Source organism: Rhagoletis zephyria, unplaced genomic scaffold, assembly GCF_001687245.7.
Source record: "Rhagoletis zephyria isolate East Lansing unplaced genomic scaffold, Rhagoletis_zephyria_1.1 Rzeph_scaffold_00066, whole genome shotgun sequence".
In the NCBI taxonomy this organism is placed as follows: Eukaryota; Metazoa; Arthropoda; class Insecta; order Diptera; family Tephritidae; genus Rhagoletis; species Rhagoletis zephyria.
The window spans coordinates 298088-310743 of NW_016157150.1; the positions used below are offsets into that span (position 1 = coordinate 298088).

General features: G+C 34.7%; 1 protein-coding gene across 3 annotated transcripts in view; it reads right to left on the reverse strand.

Moving 5' to 3' along the window:
* The window catches only part of ham (hamlet), a 146389-nt gene that overhangs the window by 34420 nt on the left and 99313 nt on the right, over nt 1-12656 (reverse strand). For all 3 annotated transcript variants that reach the window (XM_017626844.1, XM_017626852.1, XM_017626834.1), the window contains exon 6: nt 2589-2745. In XM_017626844.1, the coding sequence (XP_017482333.1) occupies nt 2589-2745 (157 nt within the window). The remainder of the gene's footprint in view (nt 1-2588; nt 2746-12656) is intronic.

Sequence of the window (12656 nt, forward strand, 5' to 3'; positions counted from 1 at the left end):
CCTGATCATTTATGTATACATTTGTCTATATCTATCTCGATTCGTTTTGGCTGTTACAAACAACCGTTATGTGAACAAAATTAATATACCCTTGTGCACAAGTGCGCTCGGGTATAAAAAATTAAGCGACACAGAAATTTCACAATCATACGAATGTAGATACAGTCATTAGCCGAATAATATTATGGGTGAATTCAGCCAACTTCGCGATGTGTAAAAGGTTAGAACACAACAACATATTTTTGATATTTACCATCTCATACATAATATTCACACTCTTAATACACTTTTTATGTTTGCAGGCATTGTTCAAAGATTCCGGTGGAAAAAATAGCAAAATCATTTATTGATGCTCTCAATAACTACAACAAACCATTGTAGCCATCCATACATCGGATGCTACAACGCTCATTTTCATCTCTACGCAGATAGTGATAGAACTTTTTAGAAAAGTATCGATACTAGTACTCATATAGAATACCCTAAAGAAGGATCGATGCCAGTACTCGCATTTGCAAAAAAGTATCGATAATAGTCGTACTTTCAAGTATTTTTATATCAAACGCGAAAAACAAACAAAAATCTGATTTGTAAATTAAATGGAAACTGCTTTAAATAGTTGGAATATGATCTAGCAAGCACTTCAACAATAATTTTTTAAATAAACTTGCAGTAAGTTTACTATTACAAGTGCAAAGTAATAGTTTACAGCAAAGAGCTATAAGTTTTTAAGATCAAATATTCTATAATGTTTAACGCGTATATTTATAAACCACTTTACTTTTAAAATGAGATGAAAAACCGAAAATGAGAAACAAATGAGGTGAAGTCCATTCTCTAAAGGAAATATCGCACGTTTAATAATATAGAGATGTAACTCAAAATTTACGTTTTTGGAGATATCGTTATGCAATTAATAAGCTTGATGAGTAGAATATGTTCAGTCTAACAGATAACCAAACTTCCCAAATATGGCGAAGATATGTGTTTTTCCATCTGTCTTTTTGTATACCAACTGTATGAATTGATAAAACTTTGATTGCGTTTTCCCACGAAATTAAAATTTTGAAATACTTCGTTATATTACACTATGCGACAGTCAAAATCGGGATGGGATGAAACCAACGGGAAATGTTATATCGGTCAAAAACAAGTTATACGTGTCCCGGCGTTTCGCTGGGTCACGTCTAGGAATCGAGATATATATATAACTATCATATAGGGGAAATTGTCACCTTTGGTGGTCTTTTTTTGACATAACTCGAGAACCACTAGTCCGATTTTGCTCAAACAAATTTAAAAAAATTAAAAATTACAATTCCTTTAATCTGTTCATATAACGTTTTTCTATATAATCAACTATATGATAGTTATATATATATCTCGATTCCTAGACGTGACCCAGCGAAACGCCGGGACACGTATAACTTCTTTTTTATCGATATAACTTTCCCCGGTAGTTTGAACCCTTCCCGATCACTGACCCCTACCATTTGTCTCACAGTGTTATTAAACGTGCGATATAATCTCTCTTTCATAAAGGAATGGGTTGGATTCCGAATAAACAACGAGGGTAGAATACATTCGTTAACGGACGATCTGATATGCCGGAGAATAGCCAAGTTATCGTGTCGAAGACCATCCTCTTACCCATTCGTTATAGAAGGTGAAGCAAGAGATTCGTTATCCAATTATTTAAGAATTTTTAACCAAGCCCAATGTTGAAATGACCGCTATCCCTTCTTGTACGGTGTGTAAAAATTTCATAGTTGTACCGATTACCAGTAGCCCATGAGAACAAAATATGTATTAATTTTTACTATGGGAGTACCTATATGTAAGTTCAAACCTTTCAAGCCGTTTTTCTAGATTTTTTTTGGGCTAAGACATTTTTAAAGCGTTATGTTCCTTTTCACGACATTCGCATTGGATATCGAAGATAATTTTCGAATGTTCGCCACATTGTTTATTGTGTAATTTTCAAACATTTTGTAATTGAAATAGCGAAATTTTTTATATGAATTTTAATTTTTTTTTACTTAAAAAAAGTTTTAAAAACTTCGATATTTTTTGGTATTCGCGATACTTACTCAGTACTTGTCAAAAAGTATCGAGTTGCCGATACTACTCAGTACTCATGGTGGTTATTATGGAAAATTATTGTTGGTGAAATAATGAGCATAAATAAGCAGATATGTATTTCTCGGCGAGAATGACAAATCAAAAACATGACGTCTTTGACCGCATATGCACATACATACATATGTATATACAAATGTAAATGCGTACATTTTCACGTACTTAGCAAACCATAAGACGTCTTTAAACTCAAAATAGGAGTGTTAACTATAGTGCAGTGGGCACTCATAATTAATTATTTATTCTACATCACTTACTTCCCTCTTACACAATCAACAAATGCAGGCTAATCAATTATTTTCCTAAAGATAACCATAAGCTTTACACTTTAGGGCTATCATTTAAGAAACAACCTACTTGTTTACTATACAATCCTTCCAACATTTATAATAAATGTGTAATAACATAAACGATTAAAATTGCGTCCTTGACGCATGCGCCACACTTACATTTCCAAATCCTGAAAGGTTTTATCACAAACTTCACAACGTATATCGAAACCGTTTTCGTCGTCGGACAAATCAATACCATCCAAATGTTCGCCGAACGAACGCTGCTTGTTATATTCGTCGTCGCCGGTGGTATTGCCGCCACTATAGAGAGATCCTAAAAGACACAGAAAAAAATAAAAATATGTAGAATGAAACAGTTAGCTGAGTATTGCAATAAATAAAATATATGTATGTATGTATTACTATAAAAAAATAGAAATGAAGATAAATTAAAAAACTTCAACAGATATGTTTCAAGTACAATGCACAATAACTACATTCATGTACTTGAGTATAATGTCTTGGGCCCTGTAGCGTGCGCGCGCAACGCTTACGGCAAGTGATTTATGAGCGCAACAGCAGCACAATGCAACTAACCGCTTTCGCTGCCACTGTTGCTGCCGTCCCTGCTGCGGCGGGGCATCTTTGTGCTAACTAATAACATCAACAAAAACGCAGCTCCAGTTGCCCAACACGATTGTGGCATAATTTTGTGGCCGCGTACATGCTGCTGGCGCAACTAGTGGCAACCACAACCGCAGGAAATTACCAGTTGCAGCAGTAATTTTGGGCTCATCAAAGGTCAATTGACCAGCATGGAGGACGCCCACTGACGATGTTGGCGCGAAAAAAGGCAGCAAGTTGCCACCAAATAAATGGCTACTACCCACCAACTAACAACTCGATCCAGATATACATAGATGTATACAAGTAGATACTTGCCGCCAAAACCTAAGACTATGCACATATGTACCTAGAAGTATACACAAATTTATGTAAGTTTGTAAGTGTGTTAAGAAAACAATGAGGCTGTGACGTGGGTGAGTTCGGTGCGCAACTTAGTTTGACCATTTTTGGCGGTTGGCAGCTTGCAGCTGGTGCAATGGCTGCGCTACTTTTAATGAAAATCCGATAAAATCAACGGACTGACCCAACACTAACAGTAGGCATCATTACTATTGTTATTACCTTTTTGTTTGGCATAATAGGATGGTTTTTAATTTTAATGTGGCAGCGATGGGCCGTACCGCTGATGATATTGTTTTGATATCTCTACATATTATTCTTGAGGCATAAACAAAAAAAATGAAGTTTTAGGAAAACTAAGAATTTGTGATCTTTATGCGGTGAAACGTATTTGGCTTCGATGAAGCAAAATTTATTTCTGGTGTTAACATGATAAATGGTAAATGTTTCCGACATTTTTTTGTTTTACTTCATGGCATCATTTGAAAAACTATATACATACATACAAATGTATGTATGCAAGCAACTACCTACTTGAACATACGTATGTATATACATATACATATGAGTAGTCCACTTGCAAACAGCGTTATGTGATTTTATAATAGTAAGCCATAAATTAAAAAAAACGTCTACAACAACAAGTAACATCCAAATTGTATATTTCTTTTTATTATCTGAAAATTTGGATAAATAAGAGCCTAATAACATTAAAACACAAAATCGCAGTGTGGCAGTTTTTGCAAATTTTATATATAGAAATTAAATATAGCGAGTTTTGAAACAGTAAGTTTTATATAGCCAGCTTTTTTAAGCTTTTCACGTTCTCTCTTCCATGAAACTACCACTTTTTTTTGCAGATTTCTAAGTTTATCAGAAGATGGTGACATTTTGAACTTGTATAAATACGTACAATAAATATTATAGCGACTTTATATACATACAGTAAGTATTATAGCGACTTTTGCTAGAGTAGCTAACATTTGATGCTATTTTTTTCAGAATATATAAGGATTTTGCACTGTATTGTTAGTGGACATGAAACTACTTTAAATACTGGTACGTTAACCACCAAAAACTAAAAATCGAAAAAAATTTACATAGCGCACTTTGCAAGTGGACTACTCATATGTATAATGATAGCCGTTTGCGTTGCTCGGACTTGGTTCAAAAACTACTGGGGTGGGCTTAGCTCAGTGCTGAGCGTTGCTAACTTTGCACAGCGATGATGCGGGTTCCACTCTTGGTGAAGTATAGACAAAGAAGTCTGCTAAGGAGATGTGGTGATCGGCGATATAGCAGTTATAACTTCTACCGCTTAGACTTTGTTGTTTTTTCCATTTTTCCTAAGAAACAAATCGTGGTGCAAAGCTAAATAACATTGCTAAAAGTAAATACTAGTTTTCGTAGATTATTCCTGCATATCTGGTATCGTTATAGGGGTATAGGTGCTGGGGTCGAGTTATTTAAAGAGCCCATATTGATGATCCGATTTAGTTAATTTTCAGAATATATTTTTATTAGGTTATAAAAACCACTTTTGCAAAAATTAGACCACAGTTATTTATGAGCCAAGTTCATAATGTACATATATAACCTGTATGATAACAGATACTTTGCAAAACATGGTGACGATAGATGGCGCTGGAGTCGAAACAGAAACCCCGCATTTACATTTTATACGGCTTTCCCACGGCATCCCAATTACGTACATATTTCGCTCTCTTATTCGTGATCCGCACTCCAATTACCCTTCCAATTACGTTATTCGCCATACAAAATTTTGAGAGCAATTTACCTCATTTGCTGGTAATTCAGATGCAATTACCATGCGAATTAAGAACAAATCGGCGCCGTCTCTAATTTTTATCGGAAATTTATCGAAACTAGCTCACAAATCAACACTTGCATTTTTTCCGAGTACGAAAAGTTAAGTCTATAAATGTGTGTATCCCTAATTTAATAAGGAAAGCTATAAATTTTTAGGAATAACCTACATTTTGCATCAATTTTGCAGCGAAGAGAAACAAGAACAAATTAAGAATGTGCCCGTGGGAATGGGGTAGTTTGCGATCGTTATTGGGGGAGCGAACAAAATAATTCAGGATGCCGTGGGAAAATGGATTAGATGGCTAAATGAAGGATAGGGCATTTGATGAAATACTTGCAGAGGTCTCGCAGGTGGAAATAAGTTTATCGAAAAAGCCCATAATATTGAAAGGAATTAGTATTCATTATTTAAAAGTGTTCAAAACTTTGTTTGCAGTCATAAACAAAATAGAAAAATCAAATGAAATAAAATAAAAATTAAATTTAAATTAATTAAATAAAATCATTTGTTTTTGTTATTTATGGCCTTATAATAAATGTATTCAACAATTTTATTGAGCTTCAGGCCGTTTTTAATGACTTCTACCAACATGTTAATTATTGCTGTTTTTCCACAAAATTTCTATTAAAAATAAAATAAAATGAACTAAAATAAAATTAAATTAAATTAAAATTAGCTTAAATAAAATAAAATAAAATAAAATAAAATAAAATAAAATAAAATAAAATAAAATAAAATAAAATAAAATAAAATAAAATAAAATAAAATAAAATAAAATAAAATAAAATTAAATAAAATTAAGTGAAATAAATTTAATTAAATGAAATAAAAAACATAAAAAAATTAAATAAAATATTGAAACATGAAATACTGAAATAGAATAGAATACAATAAAGTACGTGTATAATACGTGTATAAATCTGTATATTCATAAAATTTTTTGTTAAATTGCATTTTATGTAAGCATGTGTTAGTCTTTTAATAAACAAAATATTTTGCTAAGGCAAGAAAAATATGCAACTATTTTCCGTTTAAGATTGATTATTTATTAAGAAATATGCAACAACTTAAGAATTTTCAACAAAAACACTTTGTATAATTTTGATCTTAGCCATAAGCAAAAATACAGAATTATGAATTCAGTACGAATGTATATGTATATTTTTTTATTTTAAACGAAACCCCCTTTTAAAAGGAAAAAATACAACGGTTTTTATAAAAGCAAATAAAGAAAAATAGTTATATATATGGACGAAAGTTAAGAAATTAAAAAGTAAAAGAAAACTATTAACAAAATAAAGACAAAATAATTTTTATGGCCGAAATGGGTGAATGTAATGGGTGAAACATTTAAGTATTTTAATTTTACATAGCATACAATAATTTTAACTAAATTCAAGAAAATGTGCATTAATAGGTATGTATATGAAATTCAAGCAATAAAATTGACTAAAAATATCTTAAACAATCTTTTTCACCGCTTTATAGAATGTGCTTACTGCTTTTCACCTTTTATGAAAACACATATATACCCACAAAAATTTCACTTTTCGAATATAAAAACGTATCTTACATCCAAAACATTCTATTAAAATTCTTCACGATTGCTTTTCGAAAAAACTATTTTTTTAAGAAAACAAGCTTTTTCACTTTTTAAATTTGATGATTTTTCATTTCCTCAGGATGCACGCAACCGCTCACTAGACGCGTTGAAGAACAAGTGTGCCATTTAAAGCCGCGCACTCGACTCTTTACCCAAAAACGCGGACGGGCCGGAAGGACTCACAACAGGACTCGCGCTCTGCGACGAAAGTGAATGCGAGCATTTGTAGCAGAAACAGTACAGTACACAGGAATGGAATATAGAATACAAGTATGTAAATGGTGAATCGTGTGCACTCATATGGCACACAACAAAAGCGGCAGCAAAAATAGCAACAACTATAATGGCCAGTAGTTCATTTAAGTCAAAAGTGAATAGATAATTGGCCCGAATAAACAACCCCAGAGCAGCAATCCACTCAACTCACCTTCACCGCATGTACTACGTGCCTAGGTATGTATGTATGTTAATATATTGTGGGTACAAATGAAAGCAAGTGTGCTGACACTTGACCGTCTGTAAAAAAAATGTAAAAAATATTAATAATAAAATAGAATATAGAATGCTGAATGTTGACCAATATAGCACACACACTAACACACGGGCTCAGTGAGCGCCACGCACGCAACACATTTGTGGTGTATAGGTCGGCGCGCTGGTGCTGCCCTACTTGATCCCAAAGGGACCTACTGGCTATCTTAACATCTGAAATTGTTGTTAAAATGTACACAATTCAATCAAATGACGTGTGCGCTGTTCAAAACCTCATCGTAAAGCGAGGTGAACAAGTTAATGCTAGCAGTTAGTCAGTTTAGAGGACTCGACCAGGTTGGAATTGCAGGATATTCTGGTTTATTCTCCGTTTTTATGATCACACGGATGCACAGGTTGCAAATGGAAAAAGCTGCACAGGTGAATTGCTCTAGACGTCCTGTGGGGAAACATCCCTTCAAGAACTGACTCAGCGGCTCATATTAAGGCAAGTCGACCGAGCTCAACCCAAGCAGCATGTCTTCACCACTTTAACTCTGTCTGGTGGATGAACTGTTCGACTTTCGCAGATTGTTGCATGCGACGAAACATCGAACACTTGCTTTGGTACAAAGGCAAGTCACAAAGTCAATCCAAACCACCACCAACAACTCAATGTTCCGCTGGAGTGATTGCGGCTCAAAGAGTCATATAGCACCTTGGGCTTTTGTGGTATAGCAGCGCTGCAGGCACAGGTGTTGCCTTTTGGATAAGGTACGCTTCTGACGAATACAAACTTCACACTATTGACCATTGTTATTGTTTAAATTTTTGGGGGTTGTGTTTGTGCAAATGTTGCGCGATTTGAGAACACCGCAAGAAGGGTCAAATGTTAAATTCTAAGCGCTGCAATTGATCTAAATGATAGCTCGCAAGGCTATTACGAAGGAAGAAAAGGGAAGCAGCAGTGGTAAGTAAGGGATGACCAGCTAACGGCTGCGGTGTTATATTGGTGCTGTAGACAAGTGCAAAGCGCGATCTTTTGTAGTGCCATAAGTCACCAGGTAAGGTTCATAGAATTCTCACGATTAAATTGTATGATACACGTTGCAGAAAAAGGAGTGCACTTAAAAAAGAGAGGTCTCCCGAATGAGAAAACTATAAGAAATTGTCGTTTCAAGTATTCCACGCTGCAGTGAGGAATAAAAGAATAAAATGCATTTCGAATATTGAACCATATTTGTGGTGGGAACTTTCAGTGCGTATATGAAAATTTAAATTTTGCGAGCAATAACTATGGCAGATGGCTACTACATTCTAACATGGGAAAATTTTGAAAACCAAGAATACTTTTGCCTAATTAATGAATTTTTTTAATTTCGGTATATTAAAACTTCTGAGAAATTTGTTTGTCGTTTTCTATTGCTGCCTTAAATTTTTAGCTACAGTTGGTAGTGGAGAAGAAGTTTAAACCCTAGTTTGAATTCATCTCGTCTCACTTAACCGGCTTGGAATGTCACGGCATACGCTGCAAGTGGGAGTCACTATTATTGCTTTTTAATTGCATAAATATAAAGGCACATTGATCATTTGTCTGGTATAACTGTATGTTTTTAAACTGCTTGATTTGGCCAGGCTGGTACATGCAACTAAGCATAATTCGGTCTGATGAAAACGTGCTCGAATACTGGAATCTCAGCGTACTATGTCCAATGCAAACAAGGTCCTGTCGACGATCAGTGTGGCTTCAGGCCTAGTAAGGCATCATTTTCCAGATTTTCACACGACACAAACCATCTTTTGTCGATTATAAAGCTGCTTACGATAGCACGAAGACAAGCTGCCTGAACGACGCCATGTCTAAATTTGGCCGTGTAGAATGACGTTGAGCACAATTCGGCTCCGTCCAATTTGGGAAGGACCTAGTCGCGCCGTTCGAGACCAAACGAGGTTTTAAACGAGGCGATTCACTCTCGAGCGACATTTTCAATCTGATGCTGGAAAGCGTCATAACAGCTGCGGCATTATACACTGTATATTATACTAGGCGGCCTCGTATGCGCGAGGCTTTGCTATGCGCTGAATGTGTACATGAATATACGCATTTGGAGAAAAAGATGACAACCCTATTAAAACATCCCTATTGCACACCTAATGGTCAAGCACTTTCCTTTGATATCTAATGTTTTTAATGCAACGAACGGACCTTCTAGTTTTTTAGGCAGGCGGCAACACTATTCCAAAAAATAAAACCTTACTGCACATCTGGAAGCCAAGTCCTTTCATTTGACAACTCACTTTTTAGTCTAACGAACAGCCCACATCTTATAATTTTTTGTATAGCCGGCAAACCTTTTCGAAAAAAGTGAAGCTTATTGCACATCCGAAGGCCACAGTTTTTAATAAGAAAAAACTGGGCAAAAAAGATGTCATTAACAAAAAATGCCTTTACGTATAATATGTAAGATAGTAATTTTTAAATAGGTGCCAACCCCACTAAAAAAAAAAGCTTATTGCACATCCGGAAAGCATATCCTTTCACTTGGTACCTCATTTTTCAGCCTAAAGAACGGTGAAAATCTTTTTATTTTTAGCAAGGTGGCAACCCTATTCAAAAATCAATAAGTTATTGAGCATCTAGAGACCAAGCCTTTTCGTTTCGCATCTCACTTTTTGTATTTCATCGAACAGATCTTATAATTTTAAGAGAGGTGGAAACTCTCTATTCTATGTACTAAAGATAATACCACTATCGATACATATTATATTTATTAAGCAAAATCTGGTCCAAATCTGTGTAGTAATTCTCGGGATTAATAATAATAATAGATTGGCGGTTACTTATACATACGTTGGTGTTTGCCCGATATGTTAGGCTAAAATAGCAATTTTTAAATAGGTGGCAACCCCACTCAAAAAATAAAAGATTTTGTACATACGAGGGCCATTCCCTTTCATTTAATATCTCGTTTTGTTAGCCAAACGAACAGTAAGGATCTTATAATTTTTAAGCAGGTGGCAACCCTATTAAAAAAATAATAATTTTTTGCACATCTAGAGGCTAAGCCTTTCGTTTGACTGTGACGGTGCAAGACTGATACCTACGCTTATTATGATTGAATATATTAATTTTATTAACAGGTGGCAATCCAATTCAAAAAATAAAACATTCATGCTTATCTAGAGGCCAATCCCTTTCATTTGACATTTCTTGTAATCCAATGAACAGTACGGATCTTATAATTTTTTAGACAGGTGGCAACCCTATTATACTTAAAAAATCTCATCTAAAGTGTTTAGCGTGGTCAAAATATCTCGACTTTCCTTTATACTATGTATAGAAGATGGTAATTTTTAAATAGGTGGCAGCCATACTCAAAAAATTAAAGCTTTTGTACATTCTAAGGCCATACCTTTTCATTTGGTATCTCATTTTGTAATCTAACGAAAGGCGAAAATCTTTTAACTTTTTAAAAGGTGGCAATACTACTCAGAAAAATAATACATTATTGCACATCTAACCCATTTTGACAGTGACGGTGCAGAATTGATGCCTACGATTATTATGATTGAATATAGTAATTTTATTAACAGGTGGCAACCCTATTCAAAAACATAAAACGTTAGTGCTTTTCTAGAGGCCTATCCCTTTCATTTGACTTACGCCGTGTACACCTAAATAGCATGCTTTTATGCTCATATTTCATACAAAAAATCTTGGCTCATTTTCATTTGACCACTCATTACTTCTTTATTTATCCATCGATTTTCTTCATTAGTAACTAGATTTTTTTTGTACCAGAAAAGACTTTAGCACAAAGGCAAAACTTTGAAACAGAACCTGTTATTTTTTAAATTTTTCTTTTGTTAAAGTGTTTTTCTTTCATATTTTCATAAAAAAAAAACAAAAAATATGTAATGATTAATTAGTTTGTCAGAAACTATCAGACCTATCGAAAAGTGATGTACCTATATACGGTCCATGCAGAATTTTGTTAGCTTTCATTTGCCGTATTCATATTAAGATTGTTAAATTGGGTCGTAAGATATATGATTAAGTGTAACCACTTTTTGTTTTAAGCTGAATAACGGTAAATTGAAAATATTTTGAAAACTTGTCCATAGAATAAAAAATTAAGTCGATTTTCGGAATCAGCGAGCAATTCTTTTTAGGAATTGGATAGTGCCATCCATTGAACATTTTAGCTTTAAACCAGTGTTTTTATTGAATTTTGGTATTAAAACTTGTTCCTACTTTGTAAATGTACAATATAACAACCTCGAATGATAAGAACTTTATGTTTGAGTTAATAATTGTGCCGATCTCTAATTAGCAGAAGCTACTTTCATTTAATTTATGTTCTGTTGATAACACAGGCCTACAAAATTTAAAAAAAGTTCAGACTCTGGGACTAGCTTATACTTTTCTAAAGGTTTTCGTTGCGCTGAATCTGAATCCAGAATCAGTTTTGCTCGATTGGCTTAGGTTTTCGAGATATTTGAGCCTAAACATACGAAAAACCCGATTAAAAAACGCATAAAATGAAACCTAAGTGTATATATAAGCTCCTTAGCCACACTGCTCAAAAAATCTGATCGTACGGCATATACACGCAAATAAATTCGAGGCCGTGTTTTTTCTTAAATTGCTTTACTTCGACAATTTCTATGGAATTGCATACCTCACCTATCAAGTTATTCGAAAATAAATATTTTTTAGCTAAATACTACATATTTGGCACTTTCATAGAAATTTTTGAAATCAGCGTTGATAAAATTAAAAAAATTAAGAAAATTAGGAGTTTATTAAAATTTAACCGATGCAAACTCCCAACACGCCTAACAATATATTTTTATACCCGAGCGCACTTGTGCACAAGGGTATTATAACTTTGTTCACATAACGGTTGTTTGTAACAGGCAAAACGAATCGAGATAGATATAGACAAATGTATACATAAATGATCAGAATGAAAAGAGAAATCGATTAAGCGGTGACTGTCTGTCCGTCCGTCACCTAGTACTACATATTACCATATTTCGGGCCCCGGCGAAGTCGATCAGCCTCAGTCCGTTATCGGACGTTTCGTCGTGGAGGCTGAATTTTCCGACAGTGGCGCCAAAGATCCCTTCCTTGCCCACCTTGGCATTAAAATCGCCAAGCACGATTTTGACATCGTGTCGGGGGCAGCGCTCATATGTACGTTCCAAGCGCTCATAGAAGAGATCCTTGGACGCCTCATCCTTCTCTTCCGTCGGGGCATGGGCGCAGATGAGCGAGATGTTGAAGAATCTAGCTTTGATGCGGATTGTGGCTAGACTTAAAATGTATACACCCCGGCTTATCATGTAGCGGTAGCTTTCGGAAAGGTGG